Raw genomic sequence first — 12,266 nt, forward strand, 5'->3', positions numbered from 1 at the left:
CCTCAATCAACCCAGTCATCTGTGCTTTCATCAGAATGATTATTTAGGTAAATATTGTTTCCCTTACCACACACATATTACCAGCTTATAATTTTTAAAGGTAAATTCAGTAAAGAAACAAATGAAAAAAAAAAAGAAACAAATGAAGTAGAAAGTAATAATTTCCCATAGCAATCCTCCCCAGGGATATCACTTTTTAAATTGTTTATTTGATAGAGAAAGAGAGCACGCTCCAGAGAGAGTGCAGGAGGAGCAGAGGGAGGAGAGAAGCAGACTCCCCACTGTGCATGGAGCCTACCTCGCCTGGGAGCTTGGTCCCTTGTCCCTGAGATCAGGACCTGAGCCAAAATCAAGAGTCAGGTACTTAACCGACTGAGCCACCCAGGTGATCCAGGGATACCACTTTTAATTGGGTTCCTATTGGGACCAGAATTTCTTCTTGGCATATAGCAACCAGCACATGTAGTTCTGAACCACAATATAGTGTGACGGATGGATGGATATATAGACAGACAGATATAGAGATTGATAAATGAATGGATAGCCAAATGGATAGATACAATCTGATATAAATAGATGATATACATACAGATCTAGCTTTGTCTTGCTTTTTTCCAAACTGATCTTGTAAATACAAAACTTGGAATCCATCCTCCAAATCTGTCACCACCAGATCAAGTCCACACTCCATGGCTCCAAGCCCTTGGTCCTATGTCCCTGTTTAACTCCTTATCTCTACCTCCTGATACTGTCTATTTGCCTCCCACCTGGGACTATCCTCACCACACATGGTAGTCTGGTGCACAGCGTCCCTCCCTGACCCACACTTGTCAGAGGTCATGTTAACACTGTGCCCCCATCTGCCCCCGTTGTGTGTACATTGCTTGACCATTCAAACCTGTTTTCACGGGAACTCCCAGTGGGGAGGTTGGAAGGGGTGCCTGACAACAGTAGAGACTGGGGAGTGGATGACAGGCATAGGCTAATTGAGTCAAGAGGTCAGGATAGTTTGATGAGATGGCATTTAAGCCAAGTACTCATTGATAAAAAGATGAGGGAGAGTGGCCCAGTGGAGGGAACAGCAAGTGCAAAGGCCCTGAGGTGGGAATTAGTTGTCCTTAGTGTCACTTGAGCACTGTGACCTAGACATGAGAGAGATGCATTGAAATGCATTGAGGGCCATTGAAATTTCTCCAAGAGTTTTGCCCTGGGCAGATTACCACCACCACCAACAACAACATCAATAATAATAACAACAAGGTTAGAACTTAAGCAAGCTGTAAGGGAGTTGGTGGAATTCACTCAAGGGATAAAGCCAGGACAGTAGGGGGAGGAGGCTAGACACTCAGACAGGAGGGAAGAGTGTGTCCTGAGGGCATTCCTTCATTCCATCATTACCCAAATAATTCCTCAGCAATGGCCCTTGTGTGCTCCAGATTCCAGATGCCAAAGAAAATAGCAGTGAACCAGACCAAGAAAGTTCTTGTCCCCTAAGAGCTCATTCTGGTGGGGAGACAGACAGAAAATGAGATAAGCCAGTATGTGGTTTGTCAGACAGTGATAAGGGCTACAGAGGGTGAGGAGAATGAGAGGGGGTCAGCTGGGGGTGGGGTGCATTTTAGATAGGTTACAGGAACTTGGATATAATGGGGAGGAGTCATAGAGTATCTGGAGAAGGAAGGGTCTTTTAGGCAAATGGAATGGCAAGCGCCAAGGCCCTGAGGCCAGAGTGAGGCTCTATTCCAGGAAGGGTGAGAGGGCCCAGGAGTGTGACCACAAGGGGAGAGGGGGAAGTGGGGAGGGCAGAAGCCAAAGGAGGAACTCAACCATAGGATTGACGACGTTGGTGTTGGGAAGCAAGACAAGAGTGAGCCAAATCCTGATCCACCTGCATAGAAAATGAGCAGAACAGGGCTCCGTTGTGCAAATGGAAGGATAAGAGCTTATTCAGAACTCACAAGGTGACCAGAGAGATAAAACCAGGAATCCACAGGTTTCCTGATATGCTCAGCACAGTCTGGTTTGTTTTAATCATGTGCTCATGCTTTTGCACTTTTTGATCATTCTTTTAAAGATTTATGTATTTTATTTATTTGAGAAAGTGTGTGTGTGTGTGTGTGTGTGTGTGTGTGTGTGTAAGCATGGGGAGGAGCAGAGGGAGAGGGAGAGAGAGAATCCCAAGCAGGACCCACTCAGATGCAGGGCTCAATCTCATGACCCTGAGATCATGACCTGACCTAAAACCAAGAGTCAGACACTTAAGCAACTGAGCCACCCAGGTGCCCTTGCACATTTTCTTTTCTTTTTTTTTTTTTTTAAAGATTGTATTTATTCATTCATGAGAGACAGAGAGAGACAAAGAGGCAGAGACACAGGCAGAGGGAGAAGCAGGCTCCACGTAGGGAGCCTGATGTGGAATTCAATCCCGGAACTCCAGGATCACATCCCGGGCTGAAGGCAGGTGCTAAACTGCTGAGCCACCCAGAGATCCCCGTCCTTGTACCTTTTCATTAAAAAAAAAATATATATAGAAAATGTTAACACTTGAAAAGGCTACAAAATGATATGTATCACTAGTATCCCATTTTTCTGAAGACAAATGTAGGCATAACAAAATTGAAAGGAAAAAATATATTAATGGATAATGACTCTCCAGGCAGAGGTATTACTGGTGAGTGTAATGGTTTTTGTTTTTCAGTATTTTCTAACTTTTTATAAAGACCATGTACTACAAAAAGATAATAAATTTTGTGTGATCTCAAAAAATAAAAATAAAAAAAACACAGAAAGCAGAGAAGATAATCATTAAAACACCCTGGGACCCTCCATTTAAAGAGAAGCCAATGTTAACACAGTCCTAAATGCTTCAGATATTTTTTTCCCTTCTCCTTTTCCTTCTACTTCTCCTTTTTTTTTTTTTTTTTTGTTATTGTTGTTGTTGAAAGAAAACATTTGTGGCCCCTGGGTGGCTCAGTCAGTTAAGTGTCTGTCTTTGGCTCAGGTCATGATCCTAGGGTCCTGGGATCAAGCCCCAGATTGGTCTCCCTGCTCGATGGGGAGCCTGCTCCTTCCTCTCTCTTAGTGCTCTCTCTCTCAAATAAATAAAATCTTACAAAAAAGAAAATAATAAGGATCAAGTAGAAGCCCCCTTCCCAGGCCCCTTTGTTCCCAGACCCAATTCCATTCTCTCCCTGTCTCCCCAGAAGACACCTGTTGCCCTGCCTCTGGAAAGGGGTCTTTGTTTCCTGGGTTTACATTTTCCCATATAGGTATGTTAAGAGGAAGTCAAGCAAAGCAACTAACAAGACTTTTCAAGCAAAAATCCAAACAGTACATAAAATATAGAGAATGCCCCACCCCATCCCAAAGAAAGGAAAGTAATAGCTAGAGCATAAATTTCCCTGTCCCAACAGAGCAGGTTTTCCTGTCTGTCTTGTTCATTGCTGTGTCAGCCAGTACTGGGCATACAGTGGGTGCTCAATATGTGTTAAATAAAATTTTAGGTTTCTTGGGTCAATGTTTTTTTCTTTTTCTTTTTTTTTTTTTTTCTTTTTAAAAGATTTTTATTTTTTTGAGAAAGAGAGAGTACAAGCAGGGGAGAGAAGCAGACTCCTGGCTGAGCAGGGAGCCTGATACAGGGCTTGATCCCAGGACCCAGAGATCATGACCTGAGCAGAAGGCAGACGCTTCACCAACTGAGCTACCCAGGTGCCCTGGATCATGCCTGTTTTCAAAGTAAACTTTTGTTTAGTTTAGAATAATTTAAAGATTTCCAGAGAAGTTGCAAAAGATGGTGCAGGCACTCCATGATAATTCAGGCTGTATTTGGATGTCACCAGTTTTTCCATAAATACTCCTTCTCTGGCCCAGGATCTCCCATTTCATTTTGTTCTCAGGTCTCCTGAGTCTCCTCCAATCTGTGACAGCTCCTCAAACTTTTCTTCTTCATGCCTGGGACATCTTTGCAGGTCAGGTATTCTGTAGAATATCACCCAATTTGGGTGTTTCCTTGGTGCTAATTTTTCTCATCCTTGCACGTTGCTGGAAAGAAACCCACAAAGACAAGGTGCCCTTCTCGTGCCATTATGTCAGGGCCACATGATGTCAGTGAGACTGATCACCAGGGATGTCAACCTGGCCCATTCAGTTAAGGTGGTGTCTCCAAGTGTCACCACTGGAAGATTCCTGACTTTTGCTTTTCCGTCCTATGTTCTTTGGATGGAAGTCACTAACTCCTTTGAGTCCAGTCCACACTCGAAGTGGGAAGGGTTGAGTTCCATCCCCTGAAGGGGCCTTTCAACTTGGGCTATTTGGTGTTGTTTCTAGGGAAGATTTGATTTTTCTGCCCTCACACCCATTTCAAAGACCAGGAAGCTGGGGTTGAAGAGACCTACTTCCTCACTAGAGGGTGACCCAGCCCAGGATGAGGCCCACCCAGCGATCCTGGCTGTGGGTGCCCCAGGTGTAAAGGAAGGGGGCGACTCAGCCTGCCTGAGGGAGAGGGGAGGCGGGAGGAGGCGCAGGGAGGAACTCTGGTCCCTGAGCCCCAGCCCGAGCTGGAGCCCGATCGCCGATCGCCGGCCTGGGCCGTCCCCTGGGGTGCTCAGCCCCATTTTACAGATGTGCCTGCCGCCTGCGCCCCGGAGGAGGCGTGGCGGCACTGGGTGGCCCAGCCGGATCCAGGGCCCGGCAGGCCGGGCCTCGCGCCCGCCCTCCCCGCCGGGGATCAGCTGGGCGCCCGGGTCCCGCACCCCGGGCGGAGGGCCGCGGCCTCCTCCACGGCCAGCCGTCCGCCGAGCGCCCCGCCGACGGCAGGTGAGACCCGCGGGGCCGGTGCGATCGCTGCGGGGGCCCCGGGGGAAGGGGCTCCGCCTGCCCGGGTGACCCACTTCCTGTTTGTCGGGGCTGCGGGGCGGGAGGCGCAGCTAGCTGGGTGACCCGAGGCAGGTCACCTCACCTCGCTGAGCCGGTGACCTCCGCGCCGAAGGAGGGCCTCCCCCACCCCCACCCGGGTCGGCCTCGCAACGACTGGAGGGAGCCGACGTGAGTGTGCAGGGAGGAGCCTGGGCGGGAGGAGGAAGGCAGGGAGGTGGGGGGCAGGTGGCCCCACTGCCCTGGCGCCCCACCTGCCTACCCCTAGGGGCAGCCTGCCATCGGAGGGCCTGCAGGCAGCTGCTGAGAATATGAGGGTCAAAACTCAGTGGTCACATGATGTGTCACCAGCTGCCCCCGCCTGGGTTCCTCCTGTGGGGAATGGGGGTGGGGAGCAGGGGAGGGTGTGGGCAGGACTTCCTGGAAAGGGGAGACCCTGATGTTTGGGGGAAGGTGGTGATCCTGGGACTCAAGCCCAGATGTCAAACACACACCACCCAGCAGGCACACAACTCACGTGAGACACAACACAGCCCCACAACACCACTCCAGCACAACACAAGGACACAAATCAGTTTCCCACACAGTTCCACTTTAGAACCCAGGCAAATGTCACAGGCACACCACTCGGGCCTTGTAGGCTCAGTGCGCACATCTACAGGGACAAAGGACTCCCAGGCACACAGCAGACATGTGACCCAGGCAGGCACGCTTGGCTACACACAGGAAACAGACACACCCAGACACAAGCAGACAAACACGTCCTGGGAGTACATGGACACACAAGATGTGTCTGGCTGGGGCACACAGATACAGCCCCATCCACAGCACACAGAGGATAACGGGGTGCCTGGGGCCCCCGGCCATAAACAAGCTCATATGGCCAAACACAGAGGCTGTGATGGAAGGCACGGCTGCACTCGTGTGCCAGACTCCCACCCGAATCCCGTGTCCGGCACTGGGGAACTCCAAAGCTCACATGACCCAAGGGGAGGGCTTCTGGAACAGTCTTCGGAGAAACTGCATCATCCTCACTAATGATCCATTTCCGCCCCAGGGAATAAAGGCTCAGTGACCCGCCAGTTCTGCCCAGGAGCTCACCTGCCTCTCTGAGCCCCCCGCTGACTGGCTAGTGCCTCCCCCAGGGTGAGTGCTGGGTGTGGGATGAGGGCAGCCAGAACTGGGCCTGCACAGCCACCCTTCCCTGCCTCTGGACCCCGCCTACCCTCTGACCCTTCCAGCTGGCTCTTGCCCTCAAGTCCTGGGAACTAGGGACTCCCCCGGGGCTTCCCCTGGGGCCAGCCCTGCAGGGAGCAGTCTCCCCCGATCTTGGAGCAGGGGTCCAAGGGCCCATTGCCTAAGCCTCAGTCCTGGGCCCTCCCTGCTGCTCTCTCCCTTCCCAGATGGACACACGGACTGTGTTGCTTATCCTACAAGCCTTGCTGATGCTCCCCCTGGCTGACGGAGCCAACCCGGGAGCCAACCCGGGAGCCAATCCCGTCCTGCGCTTTGTGGCTGTGGGTGACTGGGGAGGAGTCCCCAATGCCCCGTTCTACACAGCCCGGGAAATGGCCAATGCCAAGGAGATTGCCAGGACTGTGCAGATCCTTGGCACAGACTTCATCCTGTCCCTGGGGGACAATTTCTACTTCTCTGGTGTGCAGGATGCCAACGACAAGAGGTTTCGGGTGTGTGCCACTGGAGGGGAGCGGGGCGGGGGGGGGGGGGGACCTGTGGAAAAGCTGTTCGACCTTTTGACTTTGGAGAGGGCAAAAGCAGATGTGTGGGTACCTAGAGCACTCAGTGTCTCCCTTGGCCCTGGCCCCTGACTTGGTGGAAGCACAGGGGTAGCTGCTTGACCCCGGGGTGGGGGTGTCCCTTCTATGTGTTGCAGGAGACCTTCGAGGATGTGTTCTCTGCATCTTCCCTCCGCAACGTGCCCTGGTACGTGCTGGCTGGCAACCACGACCACCTGGGGAACGTCTCAGCGCAGATAGCCTACTCCAGGATCTCTAAGCGATGGTGAGCTGCCCCCCAACCCCCTGCGCCCTGCCACGCTGACCTCGGGCTTATATGCTCAAGACGTGTCCCCACTGCTTCTATCTCTTCCACAGGAACTTCCCCAGCCCCTACTACCGGCTACGCTTCAAAGTCCCACGGTCCAACGTGTCTGTGGCCATCTTCATGCTAGACACAGTGACGCTGTGTGGCAACTCGGATGACTTCCTCAGCCAGCAGCCCGAGAGGCCCCGTGACCTGGGGCTGGCGCGCACACAGCTGTCCTGGCTCAAGAAGCAGCTGGCGGCGGCCAAGGAGGACTACGTGCTGGTGGCCGGCCACTACCCCGTGTGGTCCATCGCCGAGCACGGGCCCACCCACTGCCTAGTCAAGCAACTGATGCCCCTGCTGGCCACGTACAAGGTCACTGCCTACCTGTGTGGCCATGACCACAACCTGCAGGTGAGAGGTCTGTGGGTGAGGTGGGGAGGGGGTCCCCAGCCCAGCCAGTGTGCCACATAGTGCACTTGGACTTTCCTGCTGCTTGGTGGTGGAGGGTGTCTCCCAAATGTCCCTGAAGCTATATGCTGTCTAACCTGGAAAATAGCCCAGAGTTTCCTAAAAGGCATCATACTAGCTACCAGTTGCCAATTGCTCACTCAGTTCTCAGGCTGTGAAGTAGGACCGATGCACTGCTAACAGGTAAGGAAACTGAGGCCCAAAGGAGTTTTGGTCCTTGCCCGAGGTGACTCCATGGCCAGGTACAGACCTGACCCTGGACTTAAGACTCCGCACAAAGCCCATGGTCAGCTTCACTGAGGGGCTGGGACCTCCACTGACCCTGGGCTCTCCGTGCACAGTACCTTCAGGATGAGAATGGTGTGGGCTACGTGCTGAGCGGGGCTGGAAACTTCATGGACCCTTCGAAAAAGCATCTGCGCAAGGTCCCCAACGGCTACCTGCGCTTCCACTATGGGGCCGAGGACTCGCTGGGCGGCTTTGCCTACGTGGAGATCAGCCCCAAAGAGATGAGCGTCACTTATATTGAAGCCTCGGGCAAGTCCCTCTTCAAGACCAGACTGCCAAGGCGAGCCAGGCGGCAGCAACCACGAGTGCACCACGCTAAGGCCTGAGGCAGACGGGCCTCCCTGCCAGGCAGTGGGTGGGCCTTGCTGGGACCCGTGCCCATGGGCAGGCTTTCTCATGGGCCCACCGTGCCACAGCAGAGCAGAAGGAGAACCACAGATGAGGGGGGCTGTGGTACCAGGTGGCCCTTGTGACAAGGATGCTCACATATGTGAAAGACACATGGACACGTGTGCCAGCTGGAGTGCCATGCCCTGCAGCCAGGCTTGTCCGACCTGCGCTCTAGGCAATGGGGGTGGGGGCAGGGAAGGAAAGCTTTCTCCTGAATCAAGCATCTTTCTATCACTGCCCAATATTCAATAAAAGAATAGTTGCAGAGGCTGAACGTGTGTCTTGAGCGTCTCTTTCCTCCCCTACTGGCACGTCCCATCACCTGGGTCTGAGAGGGGCGGGGCTCTCCCACTTGCTGCTCTGTGCCTCCTTGTCTCAGCTGGCCTCATACATCGATGTGATTTTAATAAAGGCCAGACAGAGGGCACCTGGGTGGCTCAGTTGGCTGGGTGTCTGCCTTTGGCTCAGGTCATGGTCCCAGAGTCCTGGGATTGAGTCCCATGTTGGGATTCCTGCTCAACAGGAAGTCTGCTGCTCCCTCTGCCCTTACACCCCCACCCCCACCCCCGCTCATGCTCTCTTTCTCAAAACAATAAAAAATCTTAAAAAAAAAAAAAGATCAAACAGAAAGAAGGGTGACCACGCCACACAGGCCTTCCTCCTTTGTGCCCAGCTCCCCAGGAGCACCCACTGCCCCTCATTTTTTTCCTGTCCCAATTGATGCCTCCATAATAAAAACACCCCCCACCAACTTTCTTACACAAAACAACATGATATACACAACACAGTTCTGCACATGCTCTTTCTGCTAACCACAACTCGACTGTTCATAACAATATTCCTTTTTCCTCATCTCAGTATGGAATTGGTAATGCAATCACATGGATTGAAAATCTAAAATTTAGAGGCACCTGGGTGGCTCAGTGGTTGAGTGTCTGCCTCTGGTTCAGGTGATCCTGGAGTCCCAGGATTGAGTCCTGTATCAGGCTCCCCACGGAGAGCCTGCTTTTCCGTCTGCCTGTGCCTCTGACTCTCTCTCTCTCTCTGTCTCTCGTGAATAAATAAATAAAAATCTAAAAAAAATAAAATAAAAAGAAAGGTGCAATATCTCTTTCCTTCCCTGTTCTTCTGTCTCCTGCTCTGGAAGGAAATAACTTTTTATCCATGCCTTGTTTCCTTCCAGGATTTCTCTATTCAAATAAAAGCATATGTGAACTTTTTTTCTCCCTCCTCCCACTGATCTGCACCTTATTTGTTGTTTCCCAACCAACTTTATGGACGCGTCATTGACACATCTAAAGTGTGCAGTTCATTGAGTTTTGACACAGGCACACAGCCACAAACCCACCACCACAATCAGATATGAGCATTTCCCACAGCCCAAAGATTCACTTTGCACTGTTATTGCTGCCTGTTATACCTGGAGATCTGCCCGTCAGCTCTCAGGGGAGCTTCTGGCTCTTTCTACAGTTAACAGAGGTCTTGACTGATTCCGCTGTCTAACTAACCAGCCATCTAGTGAGGTTTGCCTGAATCACTTCCAATAATTTTGCTATCCTCAAATGCATCGCTGCAGCAAATACCTCTATAAATTAATTTCCTATATGTACAAATACATTTGTATGACAAATTGGATACATTCCCAAAAGTAGGACAGCCCTTCTCTATGATAGTTTCCACCTTATGCCCTGGGCTCCTGGCTGGGACCCACTGAAATCTTTTCCAGCCTTTCCCTCTTTCCAAAACAGCTTTAGCGGATACCCCCGGACCCGTGCTTGTGTACATCTGTGCAAGTACATATGCAGGAAAACTTCCAGAAGCAGAAATATGTCAGGGTCTGTTTCTTACAATAAGTGCTGAAAGCAGAATGTTCATCCTGAGTCGAAAGCTGCAGAGAAGCCCAGTTCCCCTGGGGGGGAGAGTTGAGTAACACCCACCCACACATTGCCTGAGCCATCCAGCCATAAGCAGGTCACAGAAACTGCTGCCTTGGCCCGCCCTCAACTGTCACTTCAGCTGCTACCTGGCAGGGACCCACTTGTTTGGCTCCAACTGTCAGCCCCGCTGACTGAAATGATATAACAACTTGAACAAAATATAACTGAATTACCTCCAGGGAGAGGAACTTGGTGGAAGTGGCATCTTCCATTTGCTACTTTATAGAAGTTGATATTGTTGAAGTTGTTACAGATGCCCAGGATCCTATTAACATTAAACAAGCTCTCTGACCAAAATGCCAGTCTTGGGTTCCTTCCAGCTCACGTTTACCTGCCTGGCATTACTACCAGCCAAACTCTGTACCAAAAAACACCATCACTTCTAGCCCTGACCCATGAGGCAAGGGCCAGAATCATCCTCGCTTCTCTGAGGACATTAGACAAACTTGACAAATTAAGCGATGTGCCCAAAGTCTTGCCCAGGAAGTGGCAGGCCCTCAGTCTTAACCACAACAGTGAAGGTGGTTCACAGCTACCCTGCCTCTTCCCACTGACTCAGAGGCTCCAGGCAGGCAGCGATCTGAATCAGAAGTCAGCCCAATGTCCTTGTTCACAGGGCCCAGAGTGTGGAATTAGCCCAATGTCCCTGTTCACAGGGCCCAGAGCATGGAAAGGAGAAGTGACACATCCAAGATCACACAGGGAATGAGTGGCAGGGAGCAGGATTGCCACCCAGACCCCCTTCTCCACAACGACCAAGTACTGCTGCCAAGTACCAAGCCCTGTGCCAGGCAGCTGAGGACCCAAGGAGCACCAAAAAGAATAAGGCAGGGCGGACACTCGTCATCAAAGGCCTTCCACCCAGCTCAGGGGACACCGCCAGCTAGCACGCAGCCACTGTCAGAAAGATGCCTTCTAAACGTCAAAGAACAGGATGGCAGAGCTCCTCAAGCCACTCACAGGTTCTCACCTCCTCTCACTCTCCCCAAGCAACCTCTTGTGACTCAACCATCATGGATATTATCATCTTCCCCACTCCAGTCTTCACCCCAGGTGCCAGGACAGTCAGTAGCAGCATTCTCTTGCGGCTAGCAGCTTGTCGTGGAGGTCAGGCCACACCCTCAACAACCGTGCAGGCCAAGAATCATAAATAAAAAGGTGAGAGACCTGCCTTACGAAACGCACCATCATCAAAACAACAGGACACGAGCTCAGAGAAAACATCCAGAGGAAATCCAGAAACGTATTCAAGAACACATGAGAACGTGATTAGGTTGAAGGCGACGCTGCAACTTCACGGAAAGGTGTTATTTGCCTGGTCAGTTTTCCCAGAAGACAGAGCCTGAGCCCTACTTCAGACCGTATACAAAAAATAGAACCCAGAGGGGTCACATGTTTTAGTATAGAAATAAAACACAATAGATGAAAACAAAGATCTCAATGAAATGGTTCAGAGTACTGCTATTTGTAATTGCCCCAAACTGGAAACAAACCCGATGTCTATCAACAGGTGCAAAGATAAATCAACTGTGGTCCATCCACACAATGGAATATAAAACTCAGTGATAAAATTGAATAAACCACTGATAGACACTATATGGACAAGTCTCAAGCTGAATTAAGCTCAGCAAAAGAAGCTGAACTCAAAAGACCACACATAATGTATGATTCTGTTCACAGGACTTTCTGAAAAATACAAAGCTATAAGAACTGAAAACGGATCAGATGGTGCCAGGGGCTGGGGGCAGGCGCAGGAACTGACGACCAAGAGACACGAGGAAACTTTTCAAGGATGATGGATATGTTCACTATCTTAATTGTGGTGATGGTTTCATGGGTACATACGTATGTCAAAATATGAAATTTCATAGTCTACATACGATTTATTGTCCGTCACTTATATCCCAATAAAGCTGTGAAGGAAGGAAGGTAGGAGAAAATGAGAGAGAGAGAGAGAAATAGAAAGAAGTAGAATGAGAAAGAAAAGAAACAAGCAAACCCGGCAATCCTAAGCAAATATGGGATTGTCCATATATATTACGGCCGAGTTGCAATATGAATTGTGTAGCTACTAAAAACAAAAGCTACTTGTGTTTTGACTATTCAGGGTAAATAGCAAGTTGCAAGGTAACCTATGGTAGGATCCCATCCTCTGCAAGTCTGTATCAGCTCTGAAAAAGGGTCCGCTAGTCAGTTCCAAAGGTAACACTGCCCTCTAGGGGATATCTTGAAAATAGCTCAACTTAAAAAATACATCTCATT

The 12,266-nt window shown here is 50.6% G+C and overlaps 1 protein-coding gene across 2 annotated transcripts; it reads left to right on the top strand.

The window, feature by feature from the left end:
• The first annotated feature begins 4,680 nt into the window (after positions 1–4,680).
• On the top strand, positions 4,681–8,341 carry ACP5 (acid phosphatase 5, tartrate resistant). 2 transcript variants are annotated; one of them, XM_072787165.1, is made up of 6 exons: positions 4,681–4,815; positions 5,930–6,018; positions 6,276–6,560; positions 6,767–6,894; positions 6,987–7,332; positions 7,731–8,341. In XM_072787165.1, the coding sequence occupies exons 3-6, from the start codon at positions 6,276–6,278 to the stop codon at positions 8,001–8,003; spliced, it is 1,032 nt and encodes a 343-aa protein (XP_072643266.1). In that variant the 5' UTR covers positions 4,681–4,815; positions 5,930–6,018; the 3' UTR covers positions 8,004–8,341. The 2 variants fall into 2 exon arrangements, with proteins under 2 accessions (XP_072643266.1, XP_072643267.1); XM_072787166.1 differs by lacking the exon at positions 4,681–4,815 and adding an exon at positions 4,895–5,043.
• Positions 8,342–12,266: the final 3,925 nt, after the last annotated feature.

Source organism: Canis lupus, chromosome 19 (assembly GCF_048164855.1).
Source record: "Canis lupus baileyi chromosome 19, mCanLup2.hap1, whole genome shotgun sequence".
Classification (NCBI taxonomy): domain Eukaryota; kingdom Metazoa; phylum Chordata; class Mammalia; order Carnivora; family Canidae; genus Canis; species Canis lupus.